Source organism: Sinohyriopsis cumingii, chromosome 17, assembly GCF_028554795.1.
Source record: "Sinohyriopsis cumingii isolate HCF-2022 chromosome 17, ASM2855479v2, whole genome shotgun sequence".
NCBI lineage: Eukaryota > Metazoa > Mollusca > Bivalvia > Unionida > Unionidae > Sinohyriopsis > Sinohyriopsis cumingii.
The window spans coordinates 108,138,350-108,158,441 of NC_142977.1; the positions used below are offsets into that span (position 1 = coordinate 108,138,350).

At 38.4% G+C, this 20,092-nt stretch overlaps 2 protein-coding genes across 2 annotated transcripts in view; both read left to right on the forward strand.

Moving 5' to 3' along the window:
• The window catches only part of LOC149779639 (apoptosis regulator Bcl-2-like), an 88,320-nt gene extending 69,491 nt beyond the window's left edge, over positions 1-18,829 (forward strand). Inside the window, exon 3 of the mRNA XM_089940448.1 lies at positions 18,496-18,829. The gene's annotated coding sequence lies outside the window, so the exon portion shown is untranslated. The remainder of the gene's footprint in view (positions 1-18,495) is intronic.
• The window catches only part of LOC149779640 (apoptosis regulator R11-like), a 104,663-nt gene continuing 91,849 nt past the window's right edge, over positions 7,279-20,092 (forward strand). The window contains exon 1 of the mRNA XM_089940450.1: positions 7,279-8,293. Coding sequence (XP_089796576.1) covers positions 7,868-8,293 — 426 coding nt within the window. The 5' untranslated portion in view covers positions 7,279-7,867. The remainder of the gene's footprint in view (positions 8,294-20,092) is intronic.

Here is a 20,092-nt window from a genome sequence, read left to right on the forward strand (position 1 = left end):
TCGTTTTCTGAGTTTCCGTCATGTTGAATCACTGTCGCATAGATTGACTGCACACAAGCGCTAGCGAATCTATATAGACCACGTGACGTCACAGACTGCTCTCTTCGGATTGGATGCGAGCTGACTGAATTTTGTAACGCGTGTTCGGATTGGTGAATGAACTCAATCCGTTTCAATCCTTCCTCTACCTATAAATAAGCGCAGTTCACTGCATTGATTCACCTGTTCTCGTCGCTTCAAGATGTGGACCGATGTGCAATCTTCTACGCTTGTGTCTTCCATGATGTTCAGGACGGACATGCTCATGTATGTCCGATCCAAGTGGACCGTTGACCACAGGACAAACACCAGTCTGTGGATACGTAGGATTTACGTGGAGAGGCAAGGATGCCTCAAAAGAGTCCTGATTTACGGGCCAACAGTGAGACGTAGCCTAAGGACAAGAAGAAGACCAATGCGGTGCCCTTTATGTTAATGAAAAGAGATAGCCTTTCAATTGCCTACCCCTTTTTTAAATTTAAATTTAAATTAAAAAAAATTTAAAAAAAAAATGTCCCATATTCAAATCCCCTTGTCCCTAGACAGACCCACACTTTATTCCCCCATGTTCAATTTTCCCTTGTCCCTAGACAGTCCCAAACTCTATTCCCATGTAATGCTAATTCCCCTTGTCCCCAGATTGTCCCACGATCTTTCTCCATGTTAAATTTCCATTGTCCCCAGATTGTCCCAGGGGTGTTTTTAATGCTAATTCCCATTGTCCCTAGGGTATCCCACCTTACTACTTGTGTTAATTAACCGATCCTAAAAGTTTCCAAGGTATGACCCATGGTCAAGATCCCAATCACAGGGGCACAACCCAGGGTCTATCCTGTATATATGTCTAATTTTGTCTTTCCGTGCCTTTCAAACCTTTATATGGGTATTAGCTGGGGATCTCAACAATTTTAATGTGATGACTCGAGAGCAACTCTCTTTCTTAAGTAATCATATCTCAAAGTTTCCAGTCTGTGTCTTTATGGTGTAGGAAATACATTGCATTACTAATGGAGGTATGTAAAGGGGGGGGGGGGGGCTTACAACTGACGGACAGACAGGGGACATAATCCACACATTTTAAAAAGATACATGCGGATATAAGTGATGTTAATTTTTATCACGAATTTAAACATTGTGACCGTGATTGATACTTATAGCTTTCAAATACGATCGATACTTAGGAGAAAATTCCTTCGTTGAGTACACCTGCCATGAAATAACCTTTCACGATAGGAGCAACATAAAACAAATTTACGTATATCTGAACTTAATGCTACAGTTAATAATTTCACATATTTATTTTATAGAAAACAATTTCGTTTTATATTTTTAATTTTAATTTTCAATATCAATTATACTTTAATTACAGTTAAGAAAGAACAGAACCTCTAGCTGAAACATAATTTTCAAACTACCCTAATTATATGATATTACAATTGTCTTCCGGCTTTTAATAAAATATACTTTCGATTCAGTTGTCAAGACCATCGAAAGAATGATTATGAGTTATACAAGGAGTGAATGGGAAAAGAAAACTGCAAATAGCAACCTATGGACACTGCAGCTGAATATTATGATCATTATTATTATTATAAGTTTCACAATTAGAAAAATAAAGCGTTTACAGTTTATTTATTTTTTTTATTTGTGTGTGTGAAACTGTCAGTTGGCGAATGTATGGTATTTTGTGACAGCCGAGTCCCTGCGCTTACTAGGTATTATAATTCAACTGAAGTTTGCATCAACAAAATGTGACATTTTCTCTTCAGATGATAATTTTAAAAGATTCTGAGATTATAATATATATTATAATACCGGATAGCAACACTTCTTTAAATACAAACATTAAGACAAACCACCATTTTACTCATTCTAAGAACACAATTGTCAGAAATGGAAGACGAGTTGAGATCCCCCACACTTTATGGTACTTTGGTTATCGTTATATGGCAGATGATCGACCAATGTGGTACTGATCGGATCGAGTAAACAATAAAATAAAATATGAGAATAATGGATGGAATAACAGATATCTGAGCAGAGATATGGAATAGAACAACATGAGCCCTAGAATTCAAAATATAAGAATTCAATCAGTTACAAGAAAAAGAAAAATGAAATTGAACATGACATTTGAATGCTTCACTTTCTCTTAGAAATAGTTACAAAATTTATAAGAAATACAAGTAGCCGCTCTATGTAATTACACCGATAAAACAAATTTCATCATATAATCGAGTGACTGATCGAACTGAAATTGCAAGCATGTCAGCATCACCTGGTTGCTTCCCGTCTTTTCCAAATCACTGTTGGTGTAGGTCAGCGTTTGCACTGTGCAATACAGGTATGGAGTTATTTCCTTCAAATAAAATAACCAAGCTATATTCGTGTCAGGTTTTATCTTCTCCTGGGATCAAACAATATTCCCACTATTTTGCGTCAGATATGGTCAATCGTTATTCAACAGAACTAAGATATGGTCAGTTCGCAATCTAAAACATACTCGTAAACTATTATCGTGAATTTATGTCTTTTTAGCCGCTCTTCGCATTCCTACTGCATTCTCCAGCTAATTAGATCTCTCATATAAACCATCACATCACTCTGTGGCTATAAAATACCAGCTGACTATGTAAGTCGGTATACATTCCTAATGCCACACTATCGATTGTCGTTGGAAAAGAATTCACAACTTAATTGCACAAACGAATTAATGGACATAGTCCTTGTCCTAACTATGTTCCTTTGTTAATTGGCGAGTCATTTACCTATAGTTCCAGCCATATAAAAATCATTTTCAGCATACATGATACAAATCATTTCAGATTCAGAGAAATGCACGAGATTTTTAGGATTCTTGATTCCAATTACATACAAACCACTAAATCCGAACACATTCATATAACACACGAGTCATTTAAAATTTGAGACAAAGGCACGCGAACTCTTAGCTTCCGAAATCACGGAAAAATTGATGTATGAATTTAAAATGAATAAATTCATCAACAAACAATTACAAACTTACATCACTGCATACTTTATGTGATTGAGGCTAACCTTGTGTTTTATTGATACTCCTTCTTAATATGCAGCTGAATCCCTCTATTTTAGTCCTCAGCTTTCCAAAACACGCCCCTTATAACAGTCTAACGAGAAATACTTATTTCCCGGAGCTAAAATTCTTATTCTCCTTAGAACTTAGACTGACTAATTTCGCGTGGGGAATTTCTTAAAACCTTGAAGTCCGTCTGGGACCCCCCCCCCCCTTTTAGCTTAGCCAATCAGGTTTACTTTCTCTAACAGCCAAAAGATTTTAACACTCCCATCGAAGTCAGAATAACCCTCTCCAGACTGCCGTTATTAATAACTATTCTGGAAAATGTCATTTTATGACACTCGTTTCAAATGGCACAAGATTTCTCAAACTCCAGCGCCATTTCCAAGTATTTGACCTTACTCTAACATTGGTCTCTTCCATCTGTCTGGCCGTTATCGGATGGACTCTAATTAAACTTCAATTCATACCCCAAACAAGAGAGACTAACCATCAAGAGCTGTCAAGTCAATGGGAGCCTAGCCCATGCTCCAATCTTAATGATTACGTGTCACGCTGACCACGACATAATGTACTGCGAAATTATCTCTAGTAAATTTTGCACCACTACAACAGTGTATATGAATTTTGCAAACAGAAACAATTACCATTCATTGGATGCATTGTAAGTACAGTACAGTTCTGATTAGGGTAAACCTATGCAAAGCATCCGTCACCATGAAACTAAACTTTTCTCCATGTAAGCTAAGTTCACAATAAGTCTAAATGGATAGAAGAGTTTCTGAATCATATATATGACAGTTACTGTAAGGCCTCTGCTAAGATGGCTTGAATAGTTCTGTTAAACCGTGGGTGGTTTACCTTGATGTAACGTGATACCTGAACGTTTTTAAAATAAGGGATATAAACTAAAACACATTCACTAAGTAGTATAAGATGCTGAATGCACCCGCAGTACATGCAATACGCAACGAAGAAACTTCGAGTAAAACAACTGAATCGGAATTTAACAGTAACAGATTTCCGCATTAATATTAAAGACGTTAGAAATCGTTCCAGGTTATGTTGACAGCACGCACTGCAGTGGTGCACTCAATTAAAGGTCAAAATGTGTTAAACATACAAGTCGTTCTCCGCCTTTTTTTCAGACTTGACTGGTTGCCAGAGTAGTTAAATCTCTCCCCTTAAGGAAATAGGTTTTGCAGGGTGCTGACTGAACCTGTTATATGGTATAAAATAAAACTGTATATAAAAAGAAATCCATATAAAAATCATAATTACATATAATTCAGTAAAACACATATTGACAGAGTTACACAAGGAACAATTATACTTTTTCAGGGCGAAAATCAAGAATCTTTTTCTTGCAGAAAAGACGCGATTTGCAGAATCAAGATCTATAGGGTGATAATCATAGATACTTTAATTTCCAGAAAAAGACTGGATTGGCAGAATAAATATCTTTTTTCTGCTCTTTCTACTAATACACAGTATTTCTTTTCAGGTGAGCATTGCTATAATGCTATGCAAGATTATCACCAATATATATGAAAAGCATAAATCCAAAATTCCATGTTTTCCATCACGTCAGCGCGAATGTTTTTTTAATCCGTCTTAGATACACAATGCTAAACAGTAATACTACTGCTTTCCGTCACGTCCGCGCCAGGAATATTTTCAATCCAACTTTAACATCTAGCTCTGCAACAAGAAGATAGATAAATGGTGCCCACAATTGGTACTAATAACAAGACCATGGAAGCAAGACTTGGCACTCCAGTATAATAGCCCAGACTACGAAAATTCCAACCGAGTAACAATAACAGGGATGATAAATGAAACGAAGCTAAGCGTTTCCATCACATCAACGCGAGAGACAGATTTCAATCCGTTTTAGACTACCAAGATCAATAACAAAAGTCATATGATGCAAAATCGAACTAATGATGTTTTCCATCGTGTCCGCTTTGAGAATAATTTCAGTCCGTCTTTTGAAACAAGATCGAAGACGATAATACTCAAACAAGAGGCGAAAAATAACAAAATAAATAAAGAACCAACAAAATACAATAATTAATAACCTTAACCATACACACAAAAATACCAAACACGCACTCATTAACAACACACGCCACATTTACTTAAACTTTCCGAGCTTTATTTTTATTTTTGTTTAGTACTTCTATTTTCTTCTTTCTCTCCCAGGAAGGTTATTTAATCACAGACAATAGACTGTAACAAGAAATTTGACTTAGACAAGCTCGTCCCGAACAACAATACAGAAATAAAATACATCTTGGTACCCTGGTTCGTAACATAAAACAACCAGCGTTTTAACCAACGACCCAGGGTTACCCGGACGGAGGGAAATTGCACACAACACACGCAACACTAATAGCACCACACCATGGGAGAATAGTTACATGTCTAATAGACCTTAAGGGTAAAGGTTAGTATTTAATCAAAACATTGGAATTTATAATGATGATCCCCAGGCTGAAATGTTTTGAATTTTGTAATAATCGGTCTTCATATGCTATACAAACTGATTGACCCAAAGTCATACAAAAGAGAAAACAAATGAATATTGAATATATTTTAAAGAAATGTCTCTAAAATACCAACACCATGTATATAACTAAACTCTTTCCCTACACGTGACCTAATTGACTCGCCATATATTCCATTGCAGAAAAACACGAGGAAGCCTTCATGTATGCATGTCAAGCTCACTGTCTCTGACGATGCGTCGCTACACTTTGTTTACCATTCAGGCTTAGTGACTGTCGTAACATCCAACAGATCTTGAAGGGAACGACCTTCTAACAGGCCTGGCCCTAGTATGTGAGGGGCCCAAGGCAGTATGCGCGGCCCAAGGCAGCAAGCGCTGTGCGCGGGGCCCCAAGCACAAAAAAAAAAATGCATTGCCTGAAAGCGCGGGGCCCAAGGCGGTTGCCTCGTTCGCCTTGCTCTAGAACCGGGCCGCCGTCTAAAGCTTGCATTGTCTGATACATCTTACAAGATCACCCACATTTGTCCGTGTGTCTTGGTTGCCAAATAAGAGGTTGCGAGCTCGAAACTCGCTGCAGCATCTCAAATTATTTCAATACCTTTTTTGAACTTTTACCTTTAAACTTCGTCTTAAACTGCCTCATCCCAATTTTTCTTATTTTGTTTTTAACTTCTTGTTTTAATTCCTGTCATATAACAGGTAATTAACCGTGTTTTTACATAATTAATGGTTTTCTTCTCACGAACACGATGAACAATACCTTCTGCTTTATGGGAAGTACCTCCTCACACAGTTAGAACGTCTCCCCCCCCCCCCGAATGTGGGTGGTCGCGGGTTCGAACCTCGGCCGAATCATATCAGATACTTATAAAATGGTACTAGCAGCTGCCTCGCTTGGCGCTCAGCATTAATAAGTTAGTTTTAGGACGGGTCAACCTGGTTTCAGGATAATGTGACTGGGTGGGACATGATGCTACATGTCTGCGGCATGCTGCCCAAGTGCTAGACATGACTTTAAACTGCCACACTGCAGATATTGTTGCGTTATGATTCAAATTGTTAAAGCTACATTAAAAATATACAAAAATATAACCCCAAACAAACCTTCTCACACTCTAGTGGGAACGCACCCTCCACCAAAGGTATTTCTCACTGTGGCAAGTAGAAACAATGTATGTACCATTTACAAAGAAATATAATGCATACTTACGATACAGAGCAAATTAACGTAGTTATCGTTAACTTTTGATAGGTATTAAAAATTACGATTTCAAACACCGGAAGACACACATACACGCACGCATACACACACACACACACACACACACACACACACACACAGAACAATATACGATGAAGCGACAGAGGACTAGCAATTGGAATGTAAGCAAACAAATAACTCAGTTGATATAATGCATATTAAACATGTTTTATAATTTTCTGTTAACAATGCCGATCAGAACTATACTTTCTTTATGGAAACTTTGATAGCACCGGGCTACTGATATGTGTGGTATATAACTCTTTTTCGAGGGATTATATTGATTGGAACATAACCAATATGGCTGCCTTAATTACATTACATCGGGATGTTTACCACGTGCGGTGTACGTCAGGCCCCATGTGCATGCAAAATGTAAAGCTAGGTTATCGACATTTTTCAGCACATGATAAACTGTACATAGCCGGCAGTATAGTGAATGGAGGAAGAGCCCAGAAAGCACCACCAACCCACGGGAAGCTGCTGGCAAGCTTTCTTGCATATCCACGTTGGCCGAGCCCGAGACTCGAACCCGCGCGGACAGAGGTGAGATGTGTGTGATTTGTAACACGCGGTCGGATTATAACTCATTTTCGTTATTCGTACAGAGAAAAATCATATACATCTGTTAATCTATAACTTCAGATCTGAGGTTGTATTAACTAAATTGTTACAGTGTAGCACACATGCTAAGGTAACCTTTATGTTTGTTTACCAACATTTTTTTTTTGTTTTGGTTCGCAAAGAATGCATCACTATCTTTCCAGAAGTTTTTGTTTTGAATAAAATGCGATATCCAATTAATAAAACCTAGGTTTTCCAAAAGGAAAATTTAAATACGTGTGAAACAATTGGAAAGGATATATCGACAATGAGTTGTTTATCTTTACGTCTAAAAATAAACACGCCGAGTGTATATAGCCACTGTGCAACAAGCGAAATGAGAATTTTGAAGTGCACGTCAATACTGCGGGAATAGACCTATTATACCGAGAAGGATATGGAGAACTGTACCTCATTTCAGGATGTTCTTTTGGCATGTATCAATGACAGGTTAGTGGAGAATGGATATACACCATGGACAGGGTATCCCATTAAGACAGGCGTCAAAGACCCGAGGGTCATAGAAACGGCCTTGAGAGTATGCAAGGAATACAGTAACCATGACTCTCAGAGATTGCAAAATATTTTGACAATATGCCATGACTTGCACATTACCGAGAAGAACGTGCACGTTGCATGCTCTTCTATCTGCGAAGGAGGAATGCATTGGAGCAAATTTGTAGCGATCCTAGTTTTTGCCAGCATAATGTCAGTTGAATGCTGTAAAAGAAATGATCCATCGCAGATTAATTACGTTATAGACTGGACTTCTGAATTTGTCTGCACGCATATTTTGGAATGGATGAACAAAAATGGTGATTGGGTAAGCAGACCAAACATTTATGTATGTATGTATGTATGTATGTATCAGTGTGTGTGTGTGTGTGTGTTTATTCATCCATCCCATCGAATCCAATCGAATCGTAGCTCGAGCATTTATTCTGAAAGTAAAGATCTAGGTTAATGCCTGTCCATGAACAACAGATATGCCTCGTGGTACATATTTAACCCATAATTTTTTTTCAAATAATACCTTTATTAAAACTGTGCATTACCACAACGAAATTCTATTTGGGAAAATCATATTTTGTTTGAAACTTTGGCAGTGATTACTTAAATCTACTAAGTTGCATAATTTATGTTTACATATTCTAGCCAATCTCCACATTTTTATAAATCATGAACATTTTACATTTGAAAAATCTTCGGTACCGACTAATTCATTTGTGGGTGTCGTCGGGGTGGGTGTTGAGAAAGAATTCTGGATCGCAAATATCTTGCTGATTGATGGAACCACCTCCTCGCCAAACATATATATTCATTTTATTAGTTGCAAAATAATTATCTCGAGGTGTAAAAGCAAAAATCTGGATCGAAAGAAAACCCTGCCCCCCCCCCCCCGAGAAAAAAGAAAGAAATACCACGATACCACGATCAGTCCCTAACTATTCAAAGTAGAGTTTCAACCCACCATTTTGTACTTATTGCCTTCTATAACATTTTCAGAGATCGGGACATGTTTTCCCATAATTATTAGAATGTTGGTGAGAGTCAAAGTAATTAATGGGTGGCAGTAACAATAACAACACGTATCACAATTGTTTTAAATCTTAGCCCATCAATACGCTTTGCTCGACAACACAAGTCAAAATAATTGTTCAGATTATTGTTAGATGTTAGATGAGAACGTTCTCATGTAGATACTTTACGTAGAAGAGTGTCTTATTGATTTCTGTTTAGGAAAAGTTAAAGTTAATATATTTATGATGTCTAGTTTTCCGAATACACCAAATGTTATTTAATTTATAGGCCGGATTCGTCGATAAATTTGCAACAAGAGACACGATAAGTTGGAGATCATTTTTCGATGCTGTAAGAAATGTGGCCATTGGAAAGTTGGCACTGAAACAATTTTGACGAAGCATGGTAATCCACAGCTGCCTCAAATTTCCCTTGAAGTTCCAGTACTTTCTGTTTTGATAACTCAGTAGTATTTTGATAATTGTGCTGTTCTTCTTGTATACATCAGGATAAAAGAGGGAGTGATCCGAAAAGAGAGAGAGAGAGAGAGAGAGAGAGAGAGAGAGTTTATATGTGACAGGGGCTTGGTGGGTTGGGTAGCAGCACATCGGCACAATACAAGCTGCATAGTACCAGAAGATGTTATTCCGCCACCACCACCCCATTTATACAAAACAAAGAGAAAAGAAAAAGCTAAAACACTTAAAATCGTCGTATATACATAGACATGCTGCACTATTGTAGAAAGTTCAACCTTCTTTGATGAATATAATCCCAGCGCTCATACAATTACACGGTACCAGCGGTGGATCTAGAAATATCGTTTTTTGGGGGGCGGTGGTGGTGGTTAAATAAGTAGTTGAGAAACTGTGTGATGGACCTCCATGGAGACCCGGAAGCATCTGCATTTTAAGCGTTTGCAGAGAATAAATTGAACCATCTAACTGTAAAGAAAACTTGCTCAAGGAAGCGTTCCGGTTGTTAACGCACTTATTTTTATGGGGATTTTAGCGCCGACTGCTCCCCCCTCCCCGCCCCATTTGCTCCGAATACATTTATAACCTCGTACAATAGTTTCATCATTCAGCTAGAAAAATATATATCAATTTATTATTTATTTGTCACATGCAGTCTTTCAATATACAGAAGAGATGTTTTCTCTCCTAAATAATTTAAGAGAACGCATTTACAAAGGATGAGAAGTTTCATGTACCAATGTGTTTATGCAATTCAGTGACAGAACTTTATAACTCATTTTAGCACATGCTTGTAACATTCAATAATATTTTTTTTGTAACCGAGACTTTTCATTATTATGTCATTGGATGCGATATTTTTTTTAATGCAATTGACAAAGTTTTTACTGTTTCTTTATTTGATATTACCATGTATGCCCCCACCCTCACACACGTTGTTTTGCTGAGACTACATTAGTCCAGTCGGGATGCTTTCAAGATAAAACATTTTTCATATGACTAGGATAAGAATGAATTAACATGCTTTTGTTTTTTGTAAACTAAAATCATAAGAAGATCTCATAATTGTTTATATAGACACTCGTACCATATCTTAGTTATTTTTTATTTACTTTTTCAAAGTATACAGTGAGCATTATTATTTCCAAACATGACACTATAGTTCAGGTTATAGTATATTTGTATGTCCACACACAAACACACACACACACACACACATATATATGTATGTATCTGTATATATATGTATCTATCTATATATATATATATATATATATATATATATATATATATATATATATATATATATATATATATATAATCCATTTGTTATTGTAGAAAAAAAAATATATTCGATGTAATTTGTGCTCATATGTTAGAAAAATTGGCAGTAATACAAAAAGTCACCAGGTTTGACGAACCTATAATAAATTAGACGTGATAAAGAGTGAATCAAACCTCCACGTATGATTGTGTCTGTATTCTCGCACCACTGCCCTACTCATCACCGCATCATAACACCCTTAAATGTTTCACTTCTATTACTACAACATCCCTCCTTCTGTTGTTGTTGTTCATCTACTTGTAACACTGTTGAGATGTGGTGTCCAAGTGGTTTACTTGCCAGACGGATGCGAGTTAAGATCATACCGTCGGATCAGCTCGTGTCAGAAACCGTGGTGTGTCCCTGGGCAAGGCACTTTACCCCAATTGCCTCGGAACTAAATGAACTATATGCAGGGCCGTAGAGAGCGATCGCGGGCCCTGGGGTAAGAAATACTCTGGCCTCTTCCAGTTTTTGTTCAAACAAAACTTTTCTTTTATAAAATTAAAACTTTTTGTTCGGCCCGAGCCCCCTAACGGGCCCAGACTTGCCCCAACCCCCCGTGTTGGCCCTGCCTATATATGTTGCTTCGCTGTTAAACACCAAACCAATCTTCTTGCACTACTGTTTCTCTTGGTGGTGGTTTACTACTACGTCAGCTTTTAATGTTGTGAAAGGAACAAAAATCTTTGTACTATTATCAATATAATCATCACTATCATTGTGGTCAGTTGACTTCAGCCACTGCTGCTAGTTTCTGCTGTGACTATTCTGTGTCCTTTGCTGTTTGCTTTGCTGCAGTCACGAACAAGAGCACGACAATAATACAGTTAATTTTTTTATATACCTTTTCCCCCTCTTCTTTAGGAACCCTGTATTGCATACAGCCTTTCTGAAATTTGGTGTAAAGTTACATATTGTCTGAGATAATATATACAAATAAAATTATTATACCTTAGTATAATCTTTTATTTATTTATTCAAAAACATCTTGTTTTCTTTCAAATATTATAAACTTTATTTGTGAAGCATTTCACTTCACAAGAAAGGGAAGAAAGCTCAGGTTTTTCCATTGTATTAATTATTACAACATCATTACTTACATTTAGATATGGATACGATTCTGTTTTGTGTTTTGTTTAAGTTCCTTCCCTTGTATCAAGGGTTGCCTCCTCATAGTTGATAGTTTAAGGTGCAGTAGCTGGCTGAAAGTGCATTTTCTTAGCTTAAAATGATGTTAAAGACATAATTGTTAACCATGTAATAATTGTTTCAAATAAATATAAGAATATATGTAGTTTTTGTCATACTTATTGTTGTTAAAATATAAATTGAAATGGTTGTTATGTTTTCACAATATAGTGATCATACGGAGGTATTTCATGAACGAAAGGGTAGCAACTCCTGTGTTACTAAAGAGCTGATTTGTATTCGTCGGAGAGTAGTATGATAACAGAGATTTGGAATTTTGTTACTGTTCCTCAGCCAGGGCTTCTATCTACCCCATTCCATGACGTTGCCCTCACATCACACGCGAGTGCAGGCAAAGTTGCCACTAGGCGCCCCGCCATAAAAAGGCCATGTGGGGTGGAAGACTTTAACTTTGACCGGTAACCAGAGGAACCGCTATTATCATACAACTTGATTACGAAACCATACGAGTGATAATTGTGATTCCAAATTCCGAAGCCATACGAGTATAGCCCATAAGTGAAGGTATCATGAGGTGCCCCAATGCAATCGTTGTTAGGCGCTGACAAACATTTATTCGATTTTCATTGCCTGTAATCAGGGTTGTTAATACCACGGTTTTGTATATATGGAGACGTCGATTGTTTTCCATTTTCGACAACACTATAACGAACTCAGCCATATTAATTGTTTATCATCAATAGCTGTCGATACACCCCCTCATTAAATTAGATTGTTGTACCTATGATAATTGCTATGGTTAGAATTCGACCAATACCAAAGCCAACAGTGGTAGCTGAGATGATCCCACAAATAGCATCTACAACGACACACACGCGTTTATATTTCACGAGTAGAGCCGTTCTCTATGCAATTTTATCTCGCAGCTTCAGTTGGTAACATTGAGGGTCCATCATAATTATTTATATTAATAATCTGGTCGCGAAGTATAATTGCTCAACAAACTGGCATTGTTTAGGTGCTATTCGCACACACACAATTTAAACCAGTTACCTTTCTTTAATTGTACAACTGCCTTGCAATCATAGAAAATATGTGCTTGGGGGAATATTACGTTTCCGGTAATTGTTTGTTCCGGGGGCCTAACACCACGTTCACTTAGAAATATATTGATGCGCTATCTATTGTTAGTACCATAATTTTTGAAGCAGATATTCTGCGACAAGTGGAACCAAATTATTGTCAATGTTGGCATCACTGGCGGCCAGCTGCTTCAACACTCCGTCGACGAATTCCGCAACATCATTACCGCGTTCAGAATCCATATCTTATATGTAATAAAAAAAATCTTGAACATAAACGCCAAAGACGTATAATACCGCTTCATCTGCAATATTTAATCCACGTGTCTCAATTCTTTTGTCTTTATTCATCTTAGGAGCCTGTTACTGATAAACGTTTTAGTGACTTGTCATTGAGAACTGAATTGAATAACCACTTCATAGATTCTGGTATTTAAATTCAAAAGTATTAGGATCTTTGAGTGATTGTCTTTGTGATACTAATCGAATACCAAGAAAGCCCATATAATAGCAGACATGTGCATATTAAAGAAATAATATCCGTATCTATCATCAGCATGTCTAAAGAGACCACTAGGATAAAAATATTAATATCTACATTTGATAGATGATATGCGCAAAGTACTGGTTCTGGTGGTTCATACGCCGTTATACTTTTTGGTAACTTGTTGTTACCAACCACGACCTTGATAGAACTGATTTTCATTTTTACATAGCATTGTTGCAACATCAGTATCATCTGTGGGCTCAGGAATCTTGTGAATTCGATTCCGTTCATAATAAGGTCTCTACTCATTTTATCGCCAGACGTTTGATATTTCGATACCGTATTTGTGTCGACGTAGTCTTTGATAAACGCAACCGGCATACCAGAGTCCCTGTTTCGGCCAGTTCTTTTGCGACGGCGCCTCGAAGCCTCACAACATAATTTTGAATATCCACGTTAGACGTCTTAAGTTTTCCAGTTTGATATTGGGAAATCACAAGTACTCGCGTGTCGACGTGAATAATGACCCATTTGATAAACTCAGTAAAATCCGCTTTGGTGACAAACTTGATCAGATTTACATAAGCACCGCGTCGTGTTGCTACCACTTCACGTCAATAAATATAAATCGGCGTTTCATATAATGTTAAGCGTATTTTTTAAGCGACAATTTAAATCATAAAGCTCGCTTGGTGTTGGTGAACGCTGGAGTGCACGTAGTGCTTTAGTGATAAGATATACGTGTCTGGGGCCGTCCAGCCGAGCTTGCAACGGTAGCGTTGAATAAAACAGCAACTTAAAGTGGTGGCGCAAAATACAAAAGATGTCGAGGCGTTACCAAGTATTCGACCCAAAGCAGTTCCAGGTGCTGTTGTTAAATCCAGATAAACAATCACAGTTTCCCACTTGCGGAGGATATTCGGTGCAAGTTCATCCCGCAGAAAGTCACCTCGAAATATTAAACTGACTTTGCCATAGCGAGTAAATCAAAATTGGTTAATGGCGAGGCATTTATTTTCGCACACTGATTTGGTATAAGGTGAACTTTAACTTCTTGATAGGACTTGTTTTTTAAAAAAAGTAACAGGTTAAATTATTATGTTACGGATGTTTTGTTGTTTCGTCAGTGAACTAATTCGGCCACATGTTTCTGCCAACACCAGAGTCTTGTCAGAGAGGATCACACCAGTCCATCTGTAACCACCGGGGCGATGGGCAATGGCGGCGGAAAGGGGCCCATTTTATAACTCAAGCGAATTATTTGCGCCAGGGACCAACACGATCGCAGTCAGATATTAGGCAACTGTAATAAGTTCGCAACGACACTAGTCCAATCTCGATTGCGTGACATTCCTCAGCGATGATTGCTGTTGAGAAATCCAAATGAAATTCTGGTTTCGTTGATGCAATGTAAATGAAAGAGTTAACACTCTTAATTGTATTTGCAACGACACACTTCGTTACAGCATTGATTTTGCAAAGAATCGCCTCAGCATTCATCATTGGTGTTATGTATATCATGGATATCTTCAGTTTGTTCGCGCATCAACACGCGATACGTTCGTGGGTCCATGACGTCTTTGGTGAGCAACCACTGACAAATCAATGTGGCTTCACTGATGACGTCTGGTACGCTGTTGCCTACGCGGACTGACCCTACGATTGTTTTTAACAAATTCATAAACTCGTGGGGGGTTATACGGTCCACCAAGTCATTTCTACGTCCTTTGGTTTTTTCTATTCTTCCTTTTGTCCTCTTAGAATTCTTGTATATTGTGACACAGACTTTTGTGAACGTTCTGCTAACTTCTTAACTTATTTTTTATAATCTTCACAGTACTCGCCACAAGCTTCATTAAAGTCAATAATCTCCCTGACTCCCCACTTGGTCCATATGACTTCTTGGAATATCTCCATCTGCGCTGGCAGGTGTTCAGTAGCTCGTGGTGTTCTAACAACCGGACCCATCGTAGTCACAATATGTTTTCGCAACCTTCTTTAAATCTTCCAAGGTTTCTCGCGTGGATTTTATCAGCGGTACAATCATTTGTTAGAAGCCCTCTGTGAGATCTTTCCGTGCAGTCTTTCAGGACTGTAATATATCTTTGCTACATTTGCGACTGACTATATCATTACGGATTAGTTCCTATTATTCGCGGGAAGCTTTGTGGCGTCGCGCTCCATGCCTTGCTTTGGTGTCACTCTCAGGTTGTGAAGTAATATTTATTATGGTTGCTTAAATTGTCATGTCCAGATCTGCGTTAAAGTTTCCCTAGGAAGTTCTGGTCAATAGTGAGGAAACTATCCAGGTTCCGATGACCCGTACAACCATATTCCCAATCTCACCTCACGAGTTGTTCAATGAATGTTTGCAAGGCCATGAGCGTCAACACCAAGAAATATAATGAACATGCTGAAGTTCTCTCGGATCACTTTGGTCACGTGTGCGTATCGTTCTTATATAGAGCACATCTATGTTTTTACGATTGAAGATTACACGAGATTCCACTGGCTTGTGATTTTTAATGCATATTCACTGTCACAGTAAGCGGCATAATCAAGAACACACGTAGAAGAATCTTCAGTTTAACCAAGGAGGTTTCTGTATGCTGTAACGTTAATATATTGCCCGGACGCATCTTTGCAAGAAGTTTCACCTCGCCTTTACCTGGCTCGTATTTGGTCGGAATAATGTTCCGATAATATTTTAAATCTCTTAAATCACCACGACGTTTATGTAACTCAAACTCAGTGACTTGCAGTCGTGGTGCTTTTGCGGCAGCTTCATTAGCGATAGAGATGAAATACAGCGGTGACGCTCCTATTCGTCGCCAACCACCACCGGTGTACCTGATTCGTGAAGGAATCTTGATATAATACTGCGATGCTATTTCGCGAAGTTACTTACAGTCATACGCTGCTTAACTGTAGAGAGTCCTAAGATTACATGCATCTCGGCTTTTCTTATTGCGCTTGTATCCCACACTGTCGCGAATTTCGCTTGAATTAGTTTTCAGTCGGCATGCTAGTATATATCGGAGAATCATTATCTTATTGCTTATTGTCAATAATATTTTATAATATCTTTACTTTACCAGAATCAGTAGCTGCAATCACTTCAATCCTGGCAATCATTTCATCGACTTATGTATCGTTGACGTCGTCGTTTGTTTCTAAGACAAGAGGTTCTGTATTTGTTGCGCTGGCGAGTCCTTGCCTACGCGCATGATACTATTCGTTAACAGATCAGCATGTTGGACGCGACTTTACCCCGATACCACATTTAAGGCATGGTCGAGCATTGAAATCAGCACGTAACGCGAGCAAGTGGGATTTACAGAATTCATAATGGCATGTTCTGTTGCATAGTTGATATTTTCCAAGGTATACACCTTTGAACTGGTTGCATTCTAATGCCATTGATCATTTTATATATCCGGAATCTTTATTTAATTAGGTAACTGTCACGTTATAAGTAAGGAACAATAGCCAGATTGCATCATGTATATGCTAGACCCTGAGCTAATTATTCGCTTCATAAATGTTGCGAGTGTCAGCCTTGCGAACAATGAGTGTCAAAGCGATGTGTACACAGCTGGCCGGCCGGCTTATGTTACGATAGTGTAAGCCGACATCAAAAGCACGGGTGGGAAGCCAGTTGTATATAACATGGCCATAGGAACTTGTTACTGGCGCCTTATTTGGCTGCGTGCAATTCACAGGTAAGTGGCATGAATTGCCGGTGTTGGGCTCAAAGGAACATCACGTGGGGGTTGTAAATCCACCCTTGACAGACTGCCGGGGAGGGGGCAATGTCTGCTAATTATGTAGACCATGGATAAATCGACATCCACTCGGAATTGAGCAAGGCGTGGCTACCATTGGAATCGCAAGTTGAAATCTAGTGTCTTGAAACTAAACGTCAGTAGTCGCTAAACCATCTTGCGTGAATTACATAAGGAAGTTATAAGCTACTCCGACGTCATTCGAAATTTGCGGGAAACATTGTTATTCTGGGAATTACAAAGGAGCTTCGGACAGGAAGCTTTTAGGGACCGGAGGAGCTGTAGGAGACAGAGAAGGAAATACCCTGGTACAGTTGGTCCCGAGTCTCTGGGAGACAAGAAAAGGAGAGAACGGAAGTGGAGGAAGTGGAAGGGTGAAGGACGTGGTTGTTGGACTGAAGGCGTTCTGGGTACCAGTCAAGAAATGCTACAGATGAGTAGAAACACAGGACAGGAGGAAAATCTATCATACTAAGTCAGATGATGAAATAGGCCGTCACTTGGTCGAGTGAAAGACGAGTGATAGGGTTTTGAATATTGAATTTCATTTGAGGAAGGACTGTCTGTGATTGAATGGCATTAAATTTGATGTTTATTTGAATTTCACCTTTTGTGTATTCAGTAATTTAACTGTCGGCATCGCTGACTGGGGCTCGGAGCTTTGCATCTCTATCACTACTTCAATTTCTAACAAAAACGAGCCAGGGTGGGTCTTCTGTAATAATTAAAAATAATACTGGGAGCATCCCACCCCAACCTAAGGTACTCTACGAGACCTCTACAGTAACAATACAGTACTACGAAGAGTAAGTTCGTCATTTATGGTAATCTGAAATATTGTACGAAGGTCCTGTAAATAAGCAGGCTTGCAATCTGTATAATGAGTAATAAATAAGTCTACAAACTTGTGTAAAATGTGTTTTAAGTTAATGCCGGCCTAAATGAGCTAAAAGAACTCATAACTGTTTACCCGCATACTTCTGTACACAACGTCAAATTCAATAATTCTAAACGTTTTGTTGTGTTTATATATCTCGGCTATGGTTTTGCTTCTCTGGATATAGAAACTGTTTCATAAATCTCTCATTGCTTATTGAGTATGGATGCCATATGTATATTAATACTTAAAATATTTCTTTAAATATGGTGATCCTCGCTAACTTCATTTTAATGTCAGTGTCTTCACGTCTCATTTCAGTATCTTCCTCCAAGGTTCGCTTACTGGCGACACGGCTAATGTCAGAGACTTGAAGTTTTCTTGCACAGTATCATGCTATGACTTTTCACGCTTATTGTGACAAGCTTGACCGAGTTACGTCGTTCTTCTTCCAATGCAATCCCTATGTCAATGACTTTTTTGGGACATTCCGAATAAGTATTTGAAAAACTGTACATCTGTTGAGTCTCTTTTACAAATCTGTAAGACGCGTACACGTGAAATAGCGTTTTAATAATCTTTGTGGCATTCGAAGCATTCCATTGTTCGTACAATGTGAATCCACCATTAGATACGCTCATTAATCAATCTATGATGTTTTTGTTGGGCTCAATCATTACTGACTTGAAAAGGCCCTAATCTGTAGTATTTTGGTGTGCCGAACACGAATATAACCGTGAAAAATTTGTATTGGCTCTCGGTTTGAAGATATTCATATACCTCATTTTCTATGTTTCACTGTGTAAATTTCTCCAGTAGGACTGCAGCAACATCCGGAATAATGATGTAACATTGCATAATACCATCATGCTCACATCATCCACAGTTGATTGCATCATTTTCTGATGCAATGCAATACTAATGCCATGCAGCTGCTGAAGTAAGTTGACGTCAGCAGTGTACTATACATGTGTAGGCCTATTATACTAATGCCAGGCGGCTGCTGAAGCTGACGTAAGCAGTGTACTATATAAAGCCCAATCAGATAGGTTCAGCATTTAAAATATTTTAGACGTTGTGCGAGACAGTTCAAGCTACTGTTACATAAAACTTATTATTTTATCCATTTACGTACAATAAAGAACAGTAATGCCTCGAAAGTGTGTTAATACCGCGGACAATTTTTGCTATATTTGTGGGGAAGTGACATTTGCCAACCAGAAGAAAAGTATCAATTCTCAAGTGAAGAAGGCATATCATCTTTACTTCGGATGCAAGGTTGGTGACCAAGACAAGCCTTGGGCTCCGCATATATGCTGTGCTACATGTACAACACAGCTTTCACAGTGGTTGAATTGCAAAAGGTCATCAATGCCGTTTGCAGTCCCAATGGTGTGGAGAGAGCCAAGCAACCACCTAAATGACTGTTACTTCTGCTTGGTTCCTCCTCTTTCCGGCGGAATAACGAAGCGAAAGAAGTCGAGAATAGTCTACCCAAACATTCCGTCTGCATTGAGACCAGTTCCACATGGTGAGGGACTTCCTATTCCAGAACCTCCAGCAGAATATTCTCTTGATTCATCTGACGAAGACAAAGGTGAGTCGACCTGTTCTTCTCCTGGTCCATCAGCATGCAGTGATCCAGATTTTCACTGTGGTGCATCATCAACCCCACACAGAATAACACAGGAAGAACTAAATGACCTGATTCGTGATTTGGACTTATCAAAGAACAAGGCAGAATTGCTAGGATCAAGACTCCAACAATGGAATCTTCTAGAAGAAGATGTCACAATTACTGCATATCGAAAGCGCCACCAGCAATTGGAGCCTTTCTTCAGAAAGGAAAGTAATCTGATATTCTGTTCCGATATTGAGGGCCTCATGAATGCTTTAAAAATCACTCATGACCCACAAG